The sequence below is a fragment of the Gossypium hirsutum genome, chromosome A02, assembly GCF_007990345.1.
Source record: "Gossypium hirsutum isolate 1008001.06 chromosome A02, Gossypium_hirsutum_v2.1, whole genome shotgun sequence".
NCBI classification, from domain to species: Eukaryota; Viridiplantae; Streptophyta; class Magnoliopsida; order Malvales; family Malvaceae; genus Gossypium; species Gossypium hirsutum.
Genome location: NC_053425.1, coordinates 39,831,058 through 39,858,515, shown reverse-complemented (window position 1 = coordinate 39,858,515; position 27,458 = coordinate 39,831,058). Strand labels below are relative to the sequence as shown.

Sequence of the window (27,458 nt, the reverse complement as noted above, 5' to 3'; positions counted from 1 at the left end):
TGATGTTAATCTTCGTGAATAATATAACGAGTTACAAGTGTTAATTTATGTATGACATTATCAATCCTACTTAAAAAAGGAGTTTACTATATATATATTTTAAAGTACATAAGACACTTTCCCTTGCAAGTTTAAGAAAGAGTTAGGATACGATTGGTGCCAATAATGTTAGTGAATGCACTTAGTTGTGAAAACATCGTTTAGTGAGAAGATAATGAAACTTGCCTTATGGCATGGGACATATGTGCATAGTGAAATCCCTAAGGGATTTAGTATTCGGTTGGGTGCACTTCAAAGCAACTCAATGTATTGGTGTTTGGTTGAACCCAAGTGTCCAAAACTTATTACATTAAGATTACCAAGGCAAACGAATTAAATTTCAGTAATAAAAATGATGAAGTGTTCACAAATATGTATGTTAATCATTTAAATGTTTTTCTCCATATTGTGATGTTTATGTTCATTATAGTGATTCATTCAAGTGATTTGTGCTTTGGTTGATGATAGCTTTCTAACTTCATTTTATTTCTTCTTGGCTATTCTTTATTTTGAACAAGGTAAAATTCATGTTTTTTTCATATTAGTTCTTGTTGAGCTTTATGCTTAATGCGTCATTGTTTTTGCGCGTAGATTAACTCAAAATCAGTGGCTTAGCTCATTTTGCAATTAACAACTTCACATTATTTCTATTTAACAAGAGTATGAAATTCATGTATTTGTGTATTTGGATACTAGAGAGTCCTTAGTTTATGCATACCTACCTACCTACCTAGCTACCTACCTACCTACATACATACATACATACATACATACATACATACATACATACATAGCTTTTCATTTAGTGACCAATTGAGTGGTGTAAATCAAAGGGTCATCCGTAAGTGCTTCCATGATGCTTTTCATGATGCCACGTGTCTAGGTCGGGGTAAAAGTATAACAATTTTCTATATGTTTGAATTATAAGGACCATTTTTTAAATAAATTAATTTTTTAACACTTGTAATTATTATTTAGGAAGAACATTATTTTTTTCTAATTTTTAATTTATCTTAATTATTGTATATTATTTAAGTAAAGTAATAATTAAAAAATTCTTTATTTTCTCTTTTATTTTACAATTGTTACTAATAAATTTAAAAATCAGTCTTAAATTTAGCGTATAATATTGATATCTTTTATCAATTTTCTTTAGCTAAAAGCCTTCAATCTTTTAAATAGTCAAATTTGACCAACTATTTAAAAAAGAGACAAATTAATGTTCATCTTAACGAAAATACAAACTAAAATGTTAAATTTTGAAACATGACCACATAACAATTCACATATGCTTCATTTCATTTTTTTTTTAATTTTATGAACTTTTTATATATATATATGTTTTTAATTTTTAATTTTTCTTATTTTTGAATATTTCTATAAATTTTAAATTATATGTTGTCATGATATATAAAATAAATAAATAATTATGTTAATATAAATTGCATATGGGCTAATACACAAATTGTCACAGCATCGTTAAAAAAGATAAATATTTTAATCAACATTTTTATTTAAAAAAATAATTTTACTCTGTTCAAAACGTCAATAACTAAATTTAACTCAAAATATAATCAAATAAATAAAAAATATATACTAAACTTATCATTATGTCAATTTAAAATTTTTAAATTACATCAACATTACAAGTTTTATTCTAACTTGTACAGTGTATCCTTCAAGTACAATACATGTGTATATATAAACTGTAAATTGTCCTCAACGAGGTCTAATAACAAGCCCCTTCACCTTGTTAGGTATAATAATAGAAATAACAACAATATAGGGGGAGAAAAGGAAAACCAAGCCCCATTGTCCTAACCCCTTACTATTAGGAAAAGGAAAATTCTTCCCGAACTAAACCCTAAGCTGATGTAAATTTAGCACGGAAATGCCAAGCACCCACTGAACAAACCAACCTTATTAACCCCAACTCATTTCATCATTTCAAAAGGCAGCTGGCACCTCATGCAATGGATGACCCTTTTGGTTTCTTTCAATTATCTTCCGTGCAAGAGGAACTTGTTTGCCAACAACAAAAATGAATGCCTTACCCTTTCCCCCAGCTCCTCTGGCAGTTCGTCCAACACGGCGCACATATTCACTAGGATCACGAGGGAAGTCGAAAAGCACAACATGATCCACACCGGCAAAGTCTATTCCGCGCGATGCTCTGCCATCAATTTTAGAAGCATATTATTTTATGAAATCGGACATCTTTTAACCCAGCACATACGAGAGAGACAGGCTATATCTTCATGAACAAGTAGTGGAGCAAATGAAGCAGAAGAAGATAATACTGGAAAAACTGGGAAACACTACCTATCAGTGCAAACCAAAATCAAAGAATCTCCTCTAGGTTGAGAATGAGTAAATTCCTTCATGTTTATAAGCCGTGTTTCTTGTGCCAGAGCAGCATGAAAAGGTAGGATTCGCACATGAGTTCCTTTCCTATCAAAACGTTTTAGTACATTCTCAACTTTTCTGCATGTTTCAATCTGATAATGGTGAAAAAAAATGTCAAGATAGGATAGATCTGCAATGATCTCATCATGAAATTACAAGTAGGAAAGCTATCCTTCACGGCTCACGCATGCATACCTTGTTGCAGAAAACAATGGTTTTGGAAACTGGGCTTTCTTCCACAAGCTTCAGAAGGGCAGTCTTCTTATTAAGAAAAGCTGTATCAGGAGTTTTGAAAGTCCCTTCTCCACTGCAATCCACAAGAACCTGCAGGTGCAGGCTGGATTTTAGTATTCATTAAATTAAGAATACATATTAATGATTCTAGAGGCACACAGATCAGCCCTATCTTTAACTAGGTAGATCTTATTCATTATTGCAGACCTAGAAATGCCAAAATAGATTGCAGAAAAATGCACACTTTCATATCAAACGATATGTTCAAGCTATCGTAGATATTATAGACATGGGATTTGTACCTACACATGACGATAAGAGTTCCAAAATTTCCTCCTTAAGTGGAAGCCAGTTAAACCCAACATGCATGAAACATATATTCCTCTGCATTTACTAGTCAAGTGCTATTAGACCTTCAAAATTTTATAAGAGGAAACTCTTCAACCCCACACAAGAGGAAACCAGTTCTTATTTCTCATATGTTAAAAGGACTTAGCATTAAAAAGTAAGTAAACAAACCGCTTGTTATAAGTTATTGTAATTTTGAAAAGTTGGGGGAGTATTTAGGTAACTATTTCTTAGTGGCTTTATTGACCAAATAAGTACTTCTGGTTCACCAGATCCCTATAATACTTGCTGAAAGGCACTCTTCTTATACTTCATCATTACGAACACTCATTAAGAGCACTTAATAATGAACTCAATCTGTCATAAGTGTACTTTTACATGTTAAAATCATGACAAATCCCATTAGTTATGGTTTTGAAAATTACTCACTGTTTCGAGAAAAAATTCATATAGTCAAGTACATCAACAATTATGGTCCCTACTTCTAGCAGGTAGCAGCTGAGCAGCATCTCTATCCATGGACAAAATAAGAAAGTGGGTGATACTGGTTCGGGCTAGGAATTGTTTCAAAAGAAATAAGAGTTCTCAGTTTGGAGTGAACATAAAATGTTATTCAATAACGAAGATTAATACAAAAAAGACCAAGCTCATAACATAGATCAAATTGGAAATTCTGATTCCAATATCAAAGGCATCAAAGGAGCAAGTAAAAAAACAAAATAGTTAAAGACACAAACTTGGTAAAAGCAAAAAAAGAAGCCAACCTCCTCAAGACCAGAGCTTATATGATGCATGCCAGGTCCCATTATCACTTTAGTATCAGGAAAAAATTCAACCAGCCTGTTGTATATTTCTACTGGCAAAGTTGCAGTGACGAATAGATATTGTGTTACGACAGGTGAAGAGTCTATCAAACATTGCAATGCAACCTTGAAATCCTCATCATTAAAAAGTATATCCACTTCATCAAAAACCGCACTGCAATACAGGCAATTGATAACACAATTATTCTTGGCAAAAACTGTTAAAATTAGATCCTTGCCACCTCTATGGACAAAACTAATAAAAATTGGTACCCTTTGCATTATGACGCTATGCATGAAAAATCTCAAAATGCCTTTGTTTTGGATGAATGAATGAATTTATGCAACAAGAAAAACCAAGAATCATTGAGAATTTAAATTTTCAATGGTTTGATATTTTTAACATGTTCGATAATTCAATTAAGAAAATGGAACTTACAATGAAAATGTGCTGAAAAGCTACTTAGTATATGCATTTAAATGAAATTATTTAAAGAAAAAGGTTACTTTATTACATTAATCTTAGATCCTTTCCTTTTAACCATTTATTCATTCAGTTTCTATATTATAAACTAAAATAATATAATTTTTGGCCCTGAACTTGACAACTAAGTCCACTTTGATAACATTTCTTGATAACATTGTATTTGACCCTTTATTTGGACCATTTAGAACCAATACAAAGCAAAATTATCACTCGTTCAAATATAGGCAGTAACTTTGAACTACCAAACTAAACAAATTGGTAAATTTGGTACCCATGTTTCTTTTTTTTTTTCTTTTCCTTTTTTTCCCTTTACTTTGGATAAGTAAGATCTCTAAAAGTAAACATCTACAAATTCCTTGATTGTTAGTGGCAAGATTAAAAGCAATATCATTTAATATATATGTAAGAAGACATTTCAAATAATTCGATGACACAAACCTTATACTTTTTCACAACCATAACCTCAATTTCCCTATAGGAAGACTTGTTTGTTTCAATCCAAATGAGATAGATGGTGGTTGCAAAAGAAATTTTTTTAACACCGACATATTTTGCCTCGCATTTTAAAGCATGCAACTTGTTTTATTAGACAAAGTAGCAATCATACTAAAGATAATGTTTCCCAAAAGTTAAGTGTTAGCACAAGTAGCAATCTTCCTTAAGATAATGTTTCTTGAGTGTTCTTGGAACTTTCTTTTTGAGATCTTTAGAACTTTGCAGAGTATTACCAAAAAGTTAAGGGTGAAGTATTTCTAGAAGCAAAAACAACACATTGGAATTCCACTATTGTAGCTTTATGGCTAAATAGCTTATTAGTCTACAGCCTCTCTCTTAGGCTTTACTTGGTACAAAGGACAAAAAGGAGGGAGGATGAAACACTAGTTAATTTAATGATTAAATTACAAGGTAAAAGTGGTTATGAGCTTAACCATTTAATTAACATATTTTTCATCCTTGCTTCTTTTCATTCTTCATGTCAAGCAAAGCCATTCAAAATATGAACCCATGCCAGGAACTACTAACCAAGGTGCATTTTGAAATTGGTCTCTAATAACCATCAAAATAGTTTCCATCAAAAAGGCACCATTGATATGGATGCAAATGCATCATTCTAATGCTATCGGTTTAATTTCATTACACATAGTTCAAAGGTAACTGTTAATAGCAAGTCCTAAAATCCACAATCCAATTTGAAAAACATCACAATCTTAGAGCTTATTTTTTCCTTTCTTTCTTTGTTTCGCATATAATGTTTTACCCTAGCAATCCACTAATGCATATTTAGCAAGCAATGGAGGTGCCAGGATCAATAATTCCAAATAGATCGACTACCATAGCAACCCTGAAGAGACAAAGGGATAAAAAAAGGAGGAATTTTTTGAAAAAGGACACATTTTTTAAAGCCTAAGTCCTTGTGTCATCCTAGTATTTTTTGTGCCAACGAAAGATGATATGTATCGCATGTGTATTGATTGTAGACTAATCAACCGAATTACTGCCAAGAATAGGCATCCAATTTCACATTTTGCTAATATGTTTGATAAATTTTATGGTTCTTATATTTTCACAAAGATTGATTTAAAAAGTGATTATTATCAAATTCAAATGGAGACGAATGAAAAACAACCTTCAAAACTATTTTTGGTTTGTATGAATGGCTTGTCATACCCTTTGGTTTGACAAACGCCCTTAGTGTCACGGACAGAAGTGCAAAGCCTGTGACCATCGCACAAAATGCATCCCATGTAGGTTTATCAGTTAGATGGGAATCATTTGACCCACGAGAACTAGCCCGATTTAAAGAACTATTGAAAAAGCCTGTCCATTTAAAGTCTGGGTGGCCCAATAAAACAGATATAAAAAATTAGACTACCTTGGTAAATAGAGAAAACTAACCTTTGAAGATTGAGAAGAATATCTAATAAGATTAAATTTGATTGTATAAATCTTATAAATCCGTTAATTGTAGAGATAAACTTATCTCGTCCATCAATGTAAATTTAACTAGACTGTTGGATTCGGGAGAGCTCAACTATAAACAGTGAGCCTCCCCCTCAGTTGTAAATCACCCATTGTTTCATTGTATTTTGTATCCATTGTTCCATTGGATTTGAAAGAGTTCCAGCATGAGTTGAAAGATTAGATAAAAGTTGAGACGACTTGCGCAACGAGGCATTGCTAAGAAGTATGTTCGAGAGTTTAAAGAACTTATACTCCAAATTTTAGAAATGAACGACAATGAGGCGTTTCTTGCATTCAAGAATGGGTTAAAGTCGTGGGCCAGACAAACATTGAAACAATGTGTCCAAAAGCTATCGAAAGCCATGACGTTAGCGAAGTCTGTAATCAAGCTGAAGTCTTTCGAGTCCAAGGAAAGGGGCGTATGTGGGGGAAACCACGAGTTGGGAAGAGATAACCCAATCCGAAGAAAAAGAAGGGTAAGAGATCAGACCTTTTGAAAGATGACAAGCTGGAAGGTAAGGCCAGAAAACCTTGTTCGAGCGCAAGGGGTGTCGAAACCAAAAAAGTCAAAAAGAGCGAAAAGAAGCCAATGGAGTGTTTCTTGTGTCATGGTCCACATAGGTAGCAGAACTTTCCAAAGAAATTTATCGTTGAAGTGGACAATAGATCAGACAAAGCGCTAATGAGAATTGGTTCGACCATGGGAAGTGTCGAAGCCAAGAAGGCAAATAGAAACAAGAAAGTGAATGAAATGCTTCTTGTGTTGTGGTTCACATGAGTTGCAGAATTGTCCAGAAAAATTCAAGTTAGTTGTGATCAAGAGAGAGACAATAACAAAACTTGTTAAGTAGTCGGAAGGGCTTCCACCCAAGGAAGAGGTGAATTGTGCATCTAACTTAGAGAAAAAATTGGCGATGCAAATATTAAAGTTAGGACCAATAAGGCTCAATTCGAGGAAAACGATGGAGTTTGCTGTGTTGTCGAAGAGGCTTCCACCCAAGGAAAAGGTGAGTACTGTATCGAACTTAGAGAAAGAAATTACAATACAAACATTGAAGCTAAAATCAATGAGACTCATTTCTGTTGAATCTTCAGAAGAGCTACCACCTAAGGGAGAGGTGAGTTGTGCATTAGACTTTGGGAAACTGGTGATGCAAACTGGAAAGTCGAGTCGAGTAGATGTTGCGAGTAAGGTACATTTCAAATACTTTGGTAGTGTTTTGCATTTGAACTTGTTGGCGTGGCAAGAACGTAAGGGCCCTTTTAAATTTTTAAAGCGAGGAAGTCGAGGAGTTGTAGGCATGTCAAAGCCTAAATGTGTGAATTAAGAGGATTCAGATCGAAACAAGTCAAAATGTGAGCAAGTAAGAGTTCTGGACTCTTGTGAGCGAGATGTACCAACAAGTGTAACAGATTGAACTAAGAGGTGACGGAAGCCGAGATGAAAGTTTTGAGGAGCGGGACAACCCAATAGTGTGACTAGTTAAGAAAAAGTTAAGACGTTGAGAAATTTTAGAGGCGAATCAAATCAGTGTCATTCCGAAGGCGCAATGAGAGCATTGCGAAAATAAGTGGGGGAAAATGTTACAGGCCAAAGTGTAAAACCCGTGACCATCACACAAAATGCACCCCATAGAAGTCTATTAGTTAGATGGGGGTCATTTGACCCATGAGAACTAACTCGATTCAAAGAATTATTAGAAAAGTCTGTCCATAGGTCTAATGAAACAAATATAGAAAATTAGACTACCTTGGTAAATAAAAAAATTAATCTTAAAAAATTGAATAAAATAATATCTGATAAGATTAAATTTGGTTGTATAAATATTGCAAATCTCTTGATTGTAGGGATAAACTTTATCTAGTCCATCGATGTAAACTTAGCTAAACCATTAGATTTGGGGGAGCTCAACTAAAAAAAGAGAGCCTCCCCTCAATTTTAAGTCATTCATTGATCCACTATATCCTAAATTCTCAAGAGAAAGAATTCTTTGAGAGCGTTTACTCAAACACCTCTCGTGCATTGTTCTTTTGTGACTAGTCTGTTTTTTTAGCATTATTTTAGTTTTATGTTACTTCCGCTATATAAATTGGTATATTAGAGGAATTCTACGAGAATCCTTAATTGTTAGGAGTTAAGCTGACTTAGGCGTATTTAAAATGAAGGAATCGGCTAAAGTAGCACAGATTGCTAGATTAAAATTCTAACTCCGTGACCCTAGTACGTTCATTGGCTTAACAAATCATGTTTTATAGCCTTATTTGAGTAAGTTCATAGCTGATTCATTCGGCGATATTTTAATTTATTCTACTTCATTAGAACTGCATGTTTCTCAAGTTAAATTTGTGTTGGATGTTTTACAAACTAAGCAATTGTTTGCTAACCTTGAGAAGTGCACTTTTTATAGTGACAAGCTTATTTTATTAAGTTTTATTGTAAGTGCATAGAATATACATGCAGATGAAGATAATGTAAAAGCAATTCGTAAGTGGCCTATTCCGAAATAGATTATCGAAGTGTGATCTTTCCACAGTTTAGCAAGATTTTATAGACAATTTGTGAAAACTTTTCCACCTTAGCCGCACCTTTGACTGAAATAATCAAAAATATGTTGGGTTTCTCAATGAGGTGTCGCACAAGAGAAGGTTTTTCAAGCCTTTAAAGATCAAGTTATTTTCAGCTCCAATTTTAAAATTACCTAATTTTTATAATACTTCCAAATTGGAATATGATGCATCAAGTAGCATAGGAGCGGTTCTAATGCAAGATAAACGCCCAACTGCTTACTTCAATGAAAAACTCAATGGCATACAACTGAATTACTTGACATAAGAAAAACAGCTTTTGGCATATGTTGGAGCTCTTGAGATTTGGCAACACTATGCTACCCAAAGAGTTCATCATTCATACGTATCACGAGTTCTTAAAATGACTAAAAGGACAAGGTAAGTTGAGTAAAAGACATGCACAATGGGTTGAATTCATCAAATTCTTTTCATATGTGATAAAATATAAAGTCAATAAGGGCAATATTGTTGCAGACGCATTATCACGAAGGTATTCCTTAATCACTACTTTGAATGCTCGAATATTAAGGTTTGACACATTAAGGAATGGTACACTAATGATTTTCATTTTGCATCCATTTTTAATTCTTGCGGCAAAGATGCCTTTGACAAGTTTTATCTTACAGATATGATTCTATTTAGGCAAAATCAATTATGCGTGCCTCATTGCTCGCCAAGGGAATTACTAGTTGGAGAGGCACATAAAAGGTGACTTATGAGACATTTTGCTGTAGCTAAAACACTTGATGTGCTACAACACCAATTCTTTTTGCCCCTCATATGCACAAAGACATCGAAAAAGTTTGTTCTAAGTGCATTGCATGTAAAATGGCTAAATCCAAGGTAATGTCACACGGTGTATACACGCCACTTCCTACTCCTACTTCTATTTGGATTGATATTTCCATTGATTTTATTTTGGTTTTAACTCGACCTAACCGCAATAGAGATAGTGTTTTCATTGTTGTCAATAAGTTCTCGAAATTGCTCACTCTATTCCATACCACAAGACAGATGACGCTTTTCATGTTGCAACTTACTTTTTCGAGTAATGTATTTACATGGCATTCCTCGCACTACTATTTCTGATCGTGATGTCAAATTATTAAGTCACTTTAGGAAAGTTGTGGGGCAAAATCGGTACTAAACTACTCTTTTCTACAACTTGCCACCCACAAACAGATAAAAATTGTATTTTAGGGGCTTTACTAAGCCGTGGCAAGTAAGAATCTTCAAATTTGAGAAGAATGTTTACCATTTGTAAAATTTGCATGTAATTGAGCTATTCATTCTATCAATTACTCCCATTTCAAAATTGTTTACGATTTTAACTCTTTAACTGTACTTGATCTTATGTCTTTACCTCTTGATAAAATTACTAGCATAGATGATGAACGAAAAGCTAAATTAGTTTACATGAGAAAGCGAGGAAATGAATTGATAAAACGAACCAAACTAATGTCATTAAGGCCAATAAAGGGCAGAAGCTTGTGGTATTTAAACCCGATGTTTGGATTTGGCTTCATATGGGAAAGGAGAGATATTTTGTCAAGCAAAATACCAAATTAGACCCACAAGAGGATGGGCCTTCTCAAGTACTCAGAAAGATCAATGACTATGCCTATCAAATCAATCTACCTTGTGAGCATAATGTCAATGCTACTTTTAATGTGATTGATTTTTCATTGACTGTATAGATTCGAAGACAAATCCTTTTGAGAAAAAGGGGAATGACGTGAGCTCCACAACCTAATCTCAAGCTCATAATGAAAACGAGTTCAATTTCCTTCAAGGCTCAATCACAAGATCCAAATCCAAACAACTGAAGTCTAAACTCAGCATGTGACTAAAGAATTACAAGAGTTTAAACTTATTTTTTAATTGGGGTTTAGGGACAAACTTTATTTAAGCTCATTATTATGTTTATTTTGTCGAAATTCAGTCCATGACCATGCATTAATTGGTTGCCCGAATTTCACCTAAGTAGTTTATACTTGGTTTTATTTTTTCATCAACTCTTTACCTGTTACTTGTTGTTAGGGTAAGAGCACTCTTAGTTTTACCCTAGTTTTTGCTTATATATAGGCTGTCGTCCCTCTCATTATACACACCATTCATATTTTGATTAATAGAACTTTTAAAGTTTCTCTCTTTGCACAATTTCTCTCGTGATTTGTAGATGTATTTATCTAGGTTTCTTCCAAAAGTAATGGAAAATCATTTTTCACCCTTCAATTTACTAGGTGGTCGTCCTAAGGGGTTGATTAAAGCCATTTGTGATGTTTGCTAAAGATTCTTCTTCAAAGGATTCCATACGACATCGCCTATTATCCATCTTCATTCAAATCTTTTCCCACCTCTCCACAATCTTTATCAATCTTGATTGGGTTTATTTGAATCTTTTTCTAATACTATTTCTTGTGTTTCAATTTCAGGTTTTAAGATCCAAAGTTTTCCCTTCATCTCTTCACTAATTGCTTTTTTCCTCTTTGCTTTTCTTTAATATTCAATTGGATTAAATCTGACTTGTTCCTTGCTATTTGTTAATTTTCAAATCAAGAAACCATCAAAGCAACTTTGGTTCTTGTTGATTTGCTCCCAAGATCAAATCTTTGTATGAGATCTCTCTTCCCTTTTCAACCAATTGCTTCTTCTATGGTCTTTCCTTTGTTTTTCTCGAATTATTTGATCAATTTCTAACCAGTTTTTGATCAATTTTTTCTAACCTGGTTTAATAAATTTTATTTCTCAAGATTGGTTTCTTTCTCATCAAGGAAGTTCTTGGGCTTTCTTCTCCAACCAAACCCTCCTTTTTATGTTTTCCTTTGTTTTTTTCCTTATTTTCATTGATTTTCTAATCTATTTTCGTTGATTTACTAATCTGTTTTGGTCTCTTTATTTCAGGTCTGTTTGAACAACCTTATTTCTCTCCAAGAACCAATTCTTTGGCCTCAAAAGCTTCCTACTTTCGATTCTTGCGTTCTTATTGATTATCAAATCATTCTTCCTTCTCCATTATTTTATTTTGTTTTTGCTTTGTTTGAGTTGGTCCTTGTTGCTAACTCAAATCTGGAATTTTTGGCAGCTTGTTTCCATCAATATCTCTTCAATAACATGTTCTCCATTCACGATCCAATCCTCCTACCTTCTAAATCCTCTTGATCTTTAATTATTAGTTCTTGAATTTCCTTCTTTCTCTTGTTTTGCTTATTGCCAAATTAACCTAATCTCTCTTGGCCCCTGTACGTTTCAGGTTACTTGGTCACCAAGAAAGTGTTTTTCCTATTCCAACTCGATTTTTCCTTTCTTCCACAACTTGAATTTCGATCCTACTCCACTGTCGTATCACCCACCCAGAGCTTAAATGTAATCTCTCACCAAATTAAACTAAACTTTATGCAGCGATATAAATTATCATGTATGCTCTGGCACTTTTTATTAAAATAAGGAAGGTAAAGCAAGGATATCGAGAACAGGGAATAATATACAATTGATATAATAGATATATTAGTATTAAAATGTCCCACTTAGAATGCCCAAGAAATTTCAAGACCACATGACACTTGAATATAATTAAGGTAAATAAATGAAGTAATTTGAAGGGACATTTAACTTACCTCCTAAGATTTGCTAACTGCAAGAAGCCTTCTTTAATTAGGAACATGAAACGACCTGGTGTTGCTATTAAAACATCAACACTTTGCTCTAGATTTTCCAATTGAGTTTTTTGTCGAAAACCACCTGTCACAACCATAGATCTGAATGGAACCCCAAATTTTGACAATGACCGACAACTATTCAAGACCTGCAAAAGTTTTACTTGCAATAAGCAACCACTACATCGCCATTGAGAGGATTCCTACAAGATTGCATGCAACTTTGCATAGCAGCAACAAGTATTCATTTTACAAGTAAGCAAAGTGCACTAACATTATGAATTTCTCTTAAATATCAAGTAAGCAACTTTACACTCCTTAAGCATATAACTTGAAGTCACTATACCTGTGGAGTAACAATTGTGAATTTTAATTCAATGGTTTTGCACAATTATACTATTTTTCCTTTATGCGGACATTCAACTACTCGTATTTAAAAAAACAGTAGAGTGAAGAAGAACTAATGCATGAATGAACTAAATCCAACAAAAAGTTATTGTTAAGAACAGCAAAGCATGCCCTGACAAGTAATTTTCAATTGCCAAGCCAATAGACAGACCAAAGGCATATAGAAGAAACTCCTCAATCATAGTCAAAAATTACAAGATGCTTTCCCTATAAAAGAAAGCATTAATCATAAACCTGTCATTCAAAACTCGATACAATGATCTGATCAACAATTTTTGGCACACCAATATGATCAAAACTTTCTGCTAGAATGAAATAAAAGAATTATGTAGACCTGTCAATTCTTGTTTTTCCCTTATCTCAGCTGCATTTTCAACTCTTCCAATTTTTTTTTTTTTTCTATTTCCAGTTGGAATATAAATGGAAGTAACTTTAAACCTTGACTATAGACTCTGCTAAAGGGATTAATAGAGAAGGATTAAGAGTTTAAAGCTTCCAATACTGGACCTGGAGGCATATTGCTCAAGGAGGAATTTAGTGATCTTCAACTCTACAGCTAGAAAGATAATGCAACCCAAGTTTCAAACAAATAAATTACTCCTAGCTATACTCAGAACAGATTGATTGAGAAAGTACAGACCACTGATGAGTGAGGGCACAATGCTAATTGGTAACATAAATACCTATTGTTTAACGCAGCAAGCAGGGAAGTACATCAAAAGGAAAATGAGACTAGATATTGACCTGAGATGCCAATTCAGCCGTTGGTACAATTATAACTGCACGAGGGCTACCAGAGGATGACTTGCTGACTCCTTGGAGTTCTTCTTCCCTAAGACGCTGGACTAAGGGTGCAAGGTATGCTAATGTCTTCCCTGAGCCACTTTGATCAGCTATAATACAGCTCTGTCCCTCAATAACAGGTCCAAAAGCCTTTGCCTGCAGTAATCCAAGATTTTATTTTATTTTATATGCTAAATGTTTTTTTACAAATTAAACCAAGTAGTAGTTTCATTGATTAATGTCTATCTCACAATCCATTTAAAGTAGATCAACTCTTGAGAGTTGAGACAACAAAAAAAACTCGGAAGTGGCTACAATGTTTACTGGATCAAGATTTCCTGGGAAATTAGTAATACTAATACCTGAATATGTGAAGGGCGCAGGAAAAGCTGTTGTTTTAAAGATTTAATCATGTATTCACTGCAACCCAAATTGGCAAAGGTTTTTCGACTAAAAAGGTCACTCCCAGCACCAGTAGATAGAGTAAGATATTTCTTTGGAAGGTGAGGTGAGTTCAATTTAGGCTTACTGATGGATCCACCATCAGCCCAACCTCGAAAGTGAGAAATTGCAAATGAGCGCTCTGGTTCAGCATTTTTGGGGTAACTACCTCCCTCTGAAACTCCTCTATTATCATCATTATTATCATCACCAATGCTTTTTTCTTCTTGTTTTATCTTCTTGACAAGGGCTTTTACTCTTTTTGCTTTAAGTCCCGTGAAACCCGCCGTCAATCCCTTTGAACCTGAGTCTGCGGAACAGTTTTTGTTGGTTGCTAGCAGTAGTCACAAGTTTAGCATTCTGAAATGACAGTAATAATAATAGAAAATGAAGAACAGATGAAGAAGTGTGTGAGAACAGTAGAAAGCGAAAACGAACCTGCTGAATTAGGGTTAGGGTTAGTATTAGGACTAGGTGAGAGGCTCCAATCAGAGCCAGAATCAGAATCAGAATGAGATAATAATAGGTGGTCGGTGATGGGGTGAGTCGAAGCGGCACAACGAATGAAGCAACGCAGGTGGAAGTGGCAGTAATTAGCCGGTGTTTCCAGGGACGTCACCGTATGGTTACGATGCCATCCCAATAATGGAGGAGTTGCTGTAATAATATTTGGAAAACAACCATTCGCCGACATTTCCCTGCAACTTTGCTCCTGATTCCTCTTCCTAAGCTGTGATTTATTTTTAAGGCAAAAATCAACAATCAATCTAGATAGATAATTAGCATGTCAGCACTTCAAAAAGAAAAATAAATAAATAAATTTATCCTTCCTTCGATTTCAATTAAGCCTTCTCAGATATGTTGCACAATTTTTGAAATTATCTTTCCTCTTCTCCGCGCTATACATATATCATATCCTGCGTTTCTTATCATTATCTAATTTTCAAAATATCAAAATTATAGTTCAAAAAAATCATATACTAAAAAATAAGCTTTTTGATACGCAATTTACCTTTAATGTATCCTTAATTTCTCACTTTAATATCTAAATACTTTTTTGTTTCAAGTACTTAAAATATCATTTTTTACTTAGCTTTCTTTAAAGATGTTAAAAAATCAATTATCACCCGAGACTAGTTAAAATGTATCACATGATACTTCTAACCAATAAGTTATGTAACTTGATAATTAAGTTTATTAAAAATAAAAATATTAAATTAAAATTAAATTTTTTTTTGACTTTAACTCATCGTTGATTGAACATTGACCAACCTTGCTCACCATTAACCAAACATTGATCGAACTGTTATTGACCATTTATGCAACATTATTAGAACGTGTCACGCATTCCATTTTTATTTTTAATATTATATATATTATAAAGATTAAAAAAATCATATAACTTATAAGTAATTCAAAAAAATTTTAAAAATTAAAATTTCTAAAATTATAAAAAAATATAAATATAATCTTTAAAAATTCAAAATAATATAGAAAAATTTAAATATATATTTAAATTTTAAAAAATAAAAAAATTAAATTTTCAAATATATATATTTTAGAAAATTTATCATAAATTTTATTTTTTCAAAAAATTTAAATTTTAAAAATTCAAAAACAATATATCTAAATTCAAAAAAATTTAAGATTTTTTCTAGTATATATATTTTTCAAAATTTAATTTTTATTTTTGAATTTTTTTAAAATTTAAACTCCTTTTTTAAAAAATTTAATTTTTAAATATTATTTTGACTTTTAAAAAATTTATATTTACATATTTTATAATTTTATAAAAAATTAAATTAATTAAATTAATTATATATGATTTTTTTAATTTTTTAATCAAAATAACATCTATAATAGTAAAAAAAATAAAGAAGAAAGACATGTTGTATGCTCTAATAGCATCATGTTGATGATCAATGATAGTTAATGATTGATCAACAGTGACTTAAAGTTAAATGTACTTTTTTCAATTTAACTTTAATGTTTTTATTTAAAATAAACTTAATTGCCATGTGACATATTGTGATTGGATGGAAGTGCCACGTGGCACATTTTGATTGGTGTCATCTGTTTAGAGATGAGCCTCGCCAAGTCATCTACCTCGCCACTACCATTTGCGACCTACTTACTGCAAAGTAAGAGAGGAGTGAGTGAGTTCATTACAAACTCAATGAATAATCAGGAATCAGCAGAATATGCTTAAAATACAGAGTTTTTAACATAAGGAAGACTTACTTTGAAAAATCATATTACATGCTGGGTTTGCAGAAAAGGTTATGAGACCTAGTTCGTGAATCCTGTTTCTCAAAAAATATAAGTTTGTAAAAACAATTTGGCATTTACTTATTGAAAAGCGTACTTAAAAACTTAACTTGTTCTTGTTTGAAAACAGATTTTATACAACATGAAACACGCTCACATACTTGTCTTATCGGAATGGCTGGGAAACGTAAGATATGCTCTCACACTTGTCTTAACACACTTATCTTAACTTTTCTGTTGAATATGCGGATCTCCTTATAATGCTTCAAAATGACTCAAAGAGTCATTATAACATATCCTACAAGTGCAGTGCGAAGCTATGCACTCTCCTATACACCAACATGTCCCAGTAAATGGAGCTTAGCTTGACATTCCTTTATCTCTCCACATGTCCCAAGGTCTCAACACCCAAAATCATAGAAAACTTATGGGTGAGTACTCACAATCCCATGGCATGCCAATATATCTAACCGCCTCTAGATGTATTAAAGTCTAGAGTGTGTATACTGCTACAAAATATAGGAATTTAAGCAGTGTTCGCAAGTGTACGAGTCAAATTGTAATATAGTTTTACAATGAAGTAAAGAAGTACTCTAATGATCATACCCAAGGGATTGCAGTTTGGGGAAAACTACTATTATGTCAATTACCGAAAATAATTACTAATCTACTTGAGTCACGAATTAGTAGTGTTAATCAAGAAGCAAAATGATAATAATAACAATAAACTAAATGAATTGAACTAAACCTAAATCTACTCTAAAGTTCGTGTATCAACTTCTCCTATTCCATGTTTCGACTAAGTGAGTTCCTTTAGCCTAGATACAATTGTTTTACCTAATTAACTATTGATGTAGGGTTCTAAATGGTTGGTTAATAATTAACCTAGCAGGGTTTCTCATGCTTCTACTAACCTAACTAGTCAGCAAAAACTCCTTACCTCTCAATGACACAACTTATGTAACTCCCTGTACCCGAGACCGTTGCCGGAGTCGAAACACGAGATGTTAACGGACTTAATTCATTACTTAAACAGCTCATACAATTCATTTTAAAATTTTCAGACAAGCTGGCTAACTGCATCACAGTCGCTTTAAAAATCATATCTCGAGTTCCGAAACTCGAAATCCAATTCCGTAAATTTTTCCTGAAACTAGACTCATATATCTATCTACTAATTTTTTTCTAGAATTTTTGGTCTAGCCAATTAGTACAGTTTATTAGTTAAAGTCTCCCCTGTTTCAGGGTTCGACTACTCTGACCTCTGTGTATTACGAATCAGATATCTCCCTGTATAGAGCTTCAATGACTATGTCGTTTGTCTCTAATAAAACTAGACTCAATAAGGAATCTGTACATATAAATCATGACTTCTAATTATCTTTGTAAAATTTATGGTGAATTTCCAAAGTCAGAACAGGGATCCAAAAATCGCTCTGGCCTTGTTTCACAAAAATTTAAACATCTCATAAAATATATCTCATATACCTGTTTTGCTTCTTCCATATGAAAATAGACTCATCAAGATTCGATTCCATAACTTATTCATTATTTAATTCCATCTATACTATTTTTAGTGATTTTTCAAATTCACGTCACTACTGCCATCTGAATTTATTTTATGGTAAATTTTACCTATTTCATGGTTTCCATGGATTAGCTAGCAATTTGACATACATAGCACCAAATATGATCATGATTAGCCATTCCAATAGCTAATCATTACCAAGCATTTCCATACCACTCAATAACCATATCATAAGACCATATATACAAAATGATTATAATGCTATACATGCCATACTCAAAATATACAAGCCATTATGCCAAGATGGTATACGAATAGTGTGAGCGAGCCTCCGACCGTTCCCGATTTTTGAGCTGGCTTGTGAAAACTACAAGGACTGAAAATGAGGGAGTAAGCATAAATGCTTAATAAGTTCACATGCAAATAGCAAGTAACATAACCATATAAGCAAACATAAAATATCATTTGCATAATCATCACCAAGACATTCATATCACATTTTCATTTATCATCTTACCATATTGTTGTTGTATCGAGTTTTTAACCCGAGGGTTAAGTACATACCTGTTCAAAGTATCCATTTTACAACACTTACCAATACGTCCCTTTCATCTTGAGTATTCCTCCATTTAAGTAGAACTTTACCCGTTGAACACATCGGAATATAATTCGGATACATGGAAAGTTTGCACATAAGTGCCACATATGTAGCCAAGCTACTATGTAACCCGCCCATAAGCGAACTCGGACTCAACTCAACGAGCTCGGGCGTTCGCATCCATGAGTGAACTCGGACTCAACTCAACGAGTGCCTAGTTACATCTCACGAACTCGGACTCAACTCAACGAGTTTGGACATTTGCATCCATAAGTGAACTCGGACTCAACTCAACGAGTTCGGATGCTCAACCATCCTAGTGACATGTCACTTGTATCCTAATCCATTCCTAAGGTTCAACGGGACCTTTTTCCCAATCACCTGTCTCAACCATCTTCTATGGAATGCCGATACCGATACTCGGTAGTATTTCACATTTTCCAAGTATATCACATAATTTGACATATTATCAAACAATTGTCACAAGTATGATATTTCATAATAATTATCATATCATTTAAATAACATTAAAAAATTTAAAATAATAACTATGTTACCAACATTTACATATGAACTTACCTCGTATGCAAAAATGGCTACTTTTACCATTTCGTCCACAACTTGGTATTTTCCCCATTTTAGCCCGAATTTTAGTTTTCCTTGCTAATCGAGCTTGGAAGCTTGAAAAACCCTAGCCATAGTTTCTCCTTGCTATATTCGGCCATGGGGTTGAAGATGAGCAAAATTGGCTTTTAAATTTTGTATTTTAATTCATTTTACCTCTAAATGACCAAAATGCCCTTACTACTAAACTTTCCAAAAATTCCATCCATGTCCAATTTTTGTCCATAGACTTAGAAATTGGTAAAATTACTATTTAAGACCTCCTAATTAATATTTCAAAACAATTTCATACTAGAAACTTCTAGAATGCAAGTTTTGCAAATTATTTGATTTAGTCCCTAATTTCAATTTAAGTACTTTATGCATAAAATTTCTTCACGAAATTTTCACACAATCATGCAATCATATCATAGACCTTAAAATAATCATAAAATAATTATTTCTATCTCAGATTTTGTGGTCAAGAAACCACTATTCCGACTAGGCCCAAAATCAGGATATTACAACTTAGACTGGGGTAGGGTAAGGTTTTCATGGATAGGCAATATTGTATAACCTTATACCTAACCTAGCCACCAAGCTCAAGTAACGGGATGCTACACCAGCCTCACATCATTACACAATTACACCACATCTCACTGGCATACAAACATCATCATATTTAATCAATTTTAGGAGTTTTAAGTTTAAAATATCCTGGGTGGTGTTAAAATTACTAAACATACATTAAACAACCTTATAACGAGTTAGAAGATACTTAAAGACCACTTAACGAAAATTTTCAAAAGGTCACGTAGGTATCGATATTTCCCATAATGGGTATCGATATTGTGTAGAAAACCAGTACCTTTTTAGCATTATGTTTCTTTTCAAAATTTAAAACCCAGCATTTTATCTATATTTTACACCCCGAGTACTGATACTCAAGAATTGGCATCGATACCAAAATGATCTACTGTTTTCCTGCACATTCGTTTCAACATAGGGGTACCGATACTATGATCCCGATTACCGATACCTCTGTATAAAATAGCAAAACTTACAACAAAATAGAGCATAATACACACACAAATGTTTACCCTTTCAACATGCATAAATTGACACACCATCCAATATAAAAATGACCATAATTATAATCCCAATTCAACTTCTCAACCTCAAATATTCTAACTAAAGCAATACCAACAGAATAATGATAAAAATTAATCAAATCCTAAAATTTTATAAACATATCAAAATATCAAAGACATAATATGCATATTTAGCTAACGTTCTAGCCATATTGTCTTTATTTCCACAATATAAAAGAATAATAACATCACCTACTCAATTTACAAATCCTAACTTCGATCAATTCCTCAGAATTTCCACACCACTCACACTGCAACACTAATTGTCTGCAAGGTTTGAAAAGAGTGGGTGAGCTTAAACAAGCTTAGTGAATGAACAGAAAAACTACCAAATAAACATGATGCTATGCGTTTAATGAAAATGATCAAAGCATAATTACTTACATAATTTATTATAATGACATACTACAATACTCACACAATATCTACCAACTCATCTAGCTTTACAATCAAATATTTAAGCTTACATCACATTTTATATGTAACAGCCCGTTTTTAGTCAAATCGGAACAGTGATTTTGGGACCACAAATCCGAGATCAAAATATTTATTTTATTATTATTTTAAGGTCTACAACATGAATATATGATTGTGTGAAAGTTTTGTTTAGAAATTTTATCATTTGAATGCTCAATTAGGTAAAAATGACTAAATCGCGTAAAGTGCAAAAGTGTTTTCTATTAGTTAAAGGTATCTAACAGCTCTAGAATTTTAATTTAAAAGTCCTTATGTTGTAATTTGACCATTTGAAACATAAGTGGACAAAGATGGACATGGTTTATATGAAATGTTAATGTTTTAGTAAAGGGTAAATAGGTAAAATAGCAAATAAATGATAATAATTAAAACAAAAACATAAAATTTTCATTCATTCATCTTCCTTAGCCAAAATTTTGAAGGAATGAATAGCCATGGTTAGGTTTTCATTCGGCTAAGCTTTCCTAGCTCATTAAGATTAAGAAAAATGAAATTCAGATCTAGATCGGGGGAAAACTAAAGTTATCGACTAATCAACTTATTCCGTTTTTTTCACATTTAAGGTAAGTTCGTATGTGATAAATTTCAGTATAAGTGTATTTTAAATGCTTTGATATTATATAAGTTGTGAATACGAGACTTTGGATAAGTTCGATAATGACTCAATGGTAATTCGGCATTCAAAATCTCAATTAAACCTTAGGAATAATTTAGGATACTAGTGACAGCCATTAGGGAACATTAATTTGGCTTCGAGCCATGATATTAGTACTTTGGATGCGAGTTATACTAATTTGGCTTCGGGCCATGAATATCGGCTAATTTTGCTTTGGGCCATGATATCAATAGTTCGGACATAAGTTACCTTAATTTGGCTTCGGGCCATGGTATAGGTACTTAGTGTGCGAGACTCCTAAGTATCCAAATTCTATTCTGAATAGTTCAATGGGTAAATGAATGATGAGTTTGGGAATGAAATTGGTACGAGATGATATAGGTATGTGTATAAATCATATTAGCTTTGAATCGAGAAAATGGTGAAGAAAATATGTTGTTTTGTGAATGAGTAATTGAAAGGTTTGGAAATTGATATGAATACATGTGTTTATAATTAATTTTTGAATTATATGTTTATGGTTATATTGAGTTTATTTCATATGAGCTTACTAAGCTATAAAGCTTACCTTGTTTATTTTTCCATGTTTTATAATGATTACAAAACTAGCTCAAATTTGGGGATAATTGGAGTTCGCTTCACACTATCCACCTATCTCTTGGCACCTATGAACTTTGGTATTTTAAGTATATGGCATGTATAGGGTCTTTATGTCATGTTGGTTATGTTTTGATAATGATTTTGCCAATTGAATTGGTTTGTATATATATAGCCTTGAGTAATGGCTTATTTGGGGTTATTTTGGTATGGTTGAAACATGTATATATATGTTTATGTCTTGTGTAATGTGTTGGTTGATGGTTGTGGATGAAGTTTTGGACATTGCTTTGTTTGTGGAACTAGCTAAAATATGCATGTTTGGGAATGTATAGTTAATTGAATTGTATATGTGAATTAGGTATAAAATTAAATGGCAGATTATGGCAGATTGTGATTTGTATTAATGGGTAAAGAAATGGTATGGAATATGCTTGTTATGAGATTAATTTAATGCCTATTATGCCTTGTGTTGGTGCCTTTGAATTGTGGTGTAGATGCATGTTTTTAGGGTGACAAATTGGCTTGGTAAATAGCCTATTTTTGTCCACACGAGTAGAGACACGGGCATGTGTCTCAACCGTGTGTGACACACGGTTATATTACTCGGCCATGTGTCCCCTGGTGTTGAAATTAAAATCAAGTGAATATGCTTCACATGGCCTCACACACGGGCGTGTGACTTGGCCGTGTGGCATAAGTCAATATACCCCATAGGTTTGGCACGACCTGGCACACGGGCGTGTGTGTTTGCCATGTGACCCAAGTCAGAGATGTAACACCCTTTACCCGTATCCAAGGCCGGAACAGGGTACGAGGCATTACCAGACTTAACCATACACATAGACGAAAATCGGGCCATAAAATTTCATTTAATTCAAAACTTTTCGAACACATGCATAGACTCATATTTAAAGACATATAATGTGGCATAAATGAGCACTTACACATCCATAATCATACAATAACATGTCATTCACTTTAAACATATTTGCTTACCATCCTGTATATAATATACATTCTTACATTAACTAGAACTAGACATGCTAAATCTTACTCTCATTTTATACCATCATAATGTAATTACCAATTTATCCATTAAACATCCATATTCAAGGCAACATTACTCATTTCCATTTAATTCATGATCCACTGGCCTACATTTAACTTACCTGATGTATTACCAATCATGCATAACAAACAAAGCTAACTATATCATCACATCAAAACATAGGACATGACATGATTAATTAAACTTACAAACCATAATGGATAATGACCACATCTCATGATCATATACGATGACTCAATACAGACCGATACATATGGTCAAAGTCATAATAATAATACATATCAGAAACTAACTTCCTATACATGCCACTTACTTGATATTTCTAATATTTGAATTAATTCTCCCAAAAATGATAGCTTAATAGTGTGATTTTGACTCCGACGATCTCCAACCCCGAGCTGACCTGCCAAAACTGAAGAAGTCGAGAGGAGGGGTAAGCTTTACGCTTAGCAAGTCCATATGAAGTTAATAAGCAATTACACACATTTTTTTTAAAGTAAAACATCATAATCTTACAATTTACTCTTGTTCAAGTTAAACTGTTTTACCGAGTTATAGTTACTAATTCATTTATATCTGGAGCTACAAGACTTCAAATTAAGTTTCGTTAATTTTACTTAAAAATATACTCATATACCTTTCTCCCATAAAATTTCTAGAATTTTTGGTTTAGCCAATTAGTACAGTTTATTCATTAAAGTTTCCCCTATTTTGCTGTCCAATAGTTCTGACCTCTCTTCACTAAAAATTATTTTTCTCATAGTACAGAATTCTGATAATTCTTTCATCTATCTTTCTAGAGAATAGACTCATTAAGGATTTTAATAATATAAATTAAAACTTGTAATTATTTTTATAAAATTTTAATGATTTTCTCAAATCGGAACAGGGGATCACAAAGTCATTCAGACTCTGTCTCACAACAATTTAAATATCATAATAGAAATTTCGATTGCATATACCGTTTCTTCTATGTGAAACTAGACTCATTGGGCTTTAACCTCATATTTTATTCAGCCCCTAATTAAATTTCTACAATTTATGGTGAATTTCCAAAGTTGTACCACTACAGTAACCCAAAACTACCAAGGCTAAATTTACTCATTCATTACTATTATTCACCAAATCCATAAAATGTCATTTCATTCATAATGGTAAGAACACATAATTATGATTCATAAGCATAAATCCATAATCTCAATGTCATAAAGTATTAAGGACTTATTCCAAATCATGTCATTTTCATAATATTCACCAAATACTATATACATCATAGATCATCACATGTCAAGGCATCACACATAAGTTTAGTGTACATACCTGTGCAACTTGTAACATAACTCAAAGACATAGTCATCAATGTCTTATCTCATTGGGATCATCAACAAATACTTCGCAAAATTACCCGTTGAACACTCTGAATATAATCGGACACACAGAATGCATGCACATAAGTGCCATGCCTACAGCTAGACAAAATCAATAGCCTGTGGAATATATGTGTAGCCAAGCTACCATGTAACCCAACCATAAGTGAACTCGGACTCAACTCAACGAGTTCGGATGCCTAGTTATATCTCACGAACTCAGACTCAACTCAACGAGTTTGGAACTCAAATATCCTAATGACATGTCACTTGTATCCTAATCTATTCCTAAGGTTCAAATGGAATTTTCCTCGATCACACATCTTTGTTGTCTTCCACGGAATGTCGGAACCGATACTTGGTAGCATTTCATATTTATCAAGTAATTCACATAATTTTGCATATTACTCAACAATAACCACAAAGCATAATATTTCATAATAATAATCATCATATCATATAAATAACATTAAATTACTTAAAATGACAATTATGTTACCAACATTTACACATGAACTTACATCTCATTTAATATCAAGGCAATAACATTAAATTACACATTGCATTATAAAAAAAATCATATGAACTTACCTCGTATGCGAAAATGGCCATTTTTATCATTTTGTCCACAACTTGATATTTTCTGATTTTAGCCCGAATTTTGATTTTTCCTTGCTCTATCATTTCAAATATAGCCTAATTAGGACCCACATTATTGAAATTAACCCAAAATCATATTTTTGCAAATTACAATTTTGCCCCTAAACTTTATCAAAATTACATTTTTTCCCCTAGACTCGTAAATTAAACTTCATCATATTTCCTTATGTTTTATGACATGCTGATCATTTTTTTCTTCTATAAAAACATCAAATTCGCGCTCTAACATGTACTTATGAACATTAGGTATTTTTACCGATTCTGTCGTTTTACTCGTTTTCACGTAAAATCGCTTAGTAAAAGTTGTTTAACACAATTTCAAGCTTCATATTCTACCATAAAACATCAAAATAAACACATTTCACCTATGGGTATTTTTCCAAATATAAACCCTAGGTTAAATTATTGCTAGAATAAGCTTAACCAAGTTACCGAGATTTCAAAAATGTAAAGAACTTTAAAAACGGGGCTAGGGAGAACTTACAATCGAGCTTGGAAGTTTGAACAAACCTTAACCATGGCTGCTGCAGGTAGAAACGGTTGAATGAAGAAGATGATAGCTAATTTGGCTTATTTCCCTTTTTAATTCTTTTAATTATTAGTTTACCAAAATACCCCTAACTTAAAAATATTTTATTACACTCATTTCATGTCTATTTTTGTCTAGCAATTAACCAATGGTCTAATTACCATTCAAGGACCCTCAATTTAAAATTTCATAACAATTGGACACCTCTAGTATGTAGAACTCAACTTTTTCACTTTTTACGATTTAGTCCTTTTGACTAAATTAAGTGCCCGAACGTCAAAATTTTTAAATGAAATTTTTTTACGAAATTATTCCGTGAAATCGTAGACCATAAAAATATAATAAAAAAATAAAATTTTCATCGTCAGATTTGTGGTCCCAAAACCACTGTTCCAACTAGGCCTAAAATCAGGGTGTTACAAAAGAGTTACACGGGGTCAAACACGGGCTAAGACATGACTATGTGCGACCATTTTGAATGTCCACATGGCCTGTGACACGAACGTGTCTGTTGATCGTGTGAGACACATGTCCTAGCCATACGGGCTTGTGTCCCCTATTTTTGAGAAAATTTCTTAAGTGTTCAAAAAGTTTCAAAGTTATCGGTTTAGTCCCGAACCACTTCCAATGTATGTTTAGGGCCTCGTAGGCTCGTATTAGGGACAAAATGTTTGAGATTGAATGATGAATGTTAGAATTGTGAAAATATATGCTAAGTGGATGTTTAATTGTTTTAAAAGTTCGTTAACACTCTGTATCCCTATTCCAGCATTGAATAAGGATGAAAGGTGTTACATTTATTGGTATCAGAGCTACGATTTAGTCGATTCTAGGACTAACGTAGCGTATGTGAGAGTTTAACTATACATGCCATATAAATTGTGATAGTGTGATTGTAACACCCCTATAACCTGTATCCGTCGCTGGGGTGGGTTATGAAGAGTTACTGATCCAAAATTTAATATTTTAAAAACATACACAATAAAAATAAAATAAAAATATACATCGCCAAACTCAGTTAAAGATCGAAATTCAAACTTGAATCGACATTCAAAGGTAGCCATATTCACATGGCTTTTATATAAGTACATCTCAAAATATCATCGCTTGAGTCTATTCCATACATGCCATACTAGCTCCAAAATATAGTAGTACCCCAAAATGATAGATAGTGTGACGAGTAGCTGACGATTCCCTTTCCGAGCAGGTAACTGGAATCAACAATCTATAAAACAGAGAACGTAACAAACGAAGTAAGCTTTCAAAGCTTAGTAAGTTTTAAGCATCACAAATAATTAAAACTTATCGAAAATCAAAACATTCATTTAAACAGACTTATTCTCAATCCAAATTGCTTCATGGCCGAATACACATAAACATAAACATAGATTCTTAGCACATATTTTTCTTTTACTAAAAGTTCATGCGATGTATTTAAATAAAATAATCTCATATAATAACAACATTTGACCGAATAGGTCATTGTTTTACTCGTAGATATAACAATCATTCACACTTAAGTATCATTCTTTGATACTAATAATTCACAAAATCATTTACTGAATGTACATGAGTACATAAAGAAATTTTAACATACAATTCATATACAAATATACAATGATCGATTAAATCATTCTCATATTCGCAAATGTAACCATCAATCATATTTATATATATTCTTCTTTGATGCTAATGATTCACTTCGAAAGCAATTCACCGATGAGTAAGTAATACGTACCTGAACATATTAAATGTATAGTACTTACTCGACGACGATTTACTGCGAACATTCAATATTGTAATCTTACTTAACTTACTGGCATTAAGCCTGTCAGGTCTTAGGACTTGAAACCAATT

The 27,458-nt window shown here is 32.9% G+C and overlaps 1 protein-coding gene across 3 annotated transcripts; it reads right to left on the bottom strand.

Moving 5' to 3' along the window:
* Window positions 1–1,622: 1,622 nt before the first annotated feature.
* Window positions 1,623–15,270, bottom strand: LOC107951289 (DEAD-box ATP-dependent RNA helicase 50). 3 transcript variants are annotated; one of them, XM_016886285.2, is made up of 9 exons: window positions 14,966–15,095; window positions 14,574–14,865; window positions 14,057–14,469; window positions 13,656–13,850; window positions 12,465–12,652; window positions 3,792–4,005; window positions 2,641–2,769; window positions 2,362–2,537; window positions 1,623–2,212 (listed from the first exon to the last, which is right to left on the bottom strand). In XM_016886285.2, exons 2-9 carry the CDS (start codon window positions 14,827–14,829, stop codon window positions 1,987–1,989), a joined length of 1,797 nt encoding a protein of 598 aa, XP_016741774.1. In that variant the 5' UTR covers window positions 14,830–14,865; window positions 14,966–15,095; the 3' UTR covers window positions 1,623–1,986. The 3 variants fall into 3 exon arrangements, with proteins under 3 accessions (XP_016741774.1, XP_016741775.1, XP_016741773.1); XM_016886286.2 differs by having other exon boundaries at window positions 14,057–14,445; window positions 14,574–15,270; XM_016886284.2 differs by having other exon boundaries at window positions 14,574–15,103.
* Window positions 15,271–27,458: the final 12,188 nt, after the last annotated feature.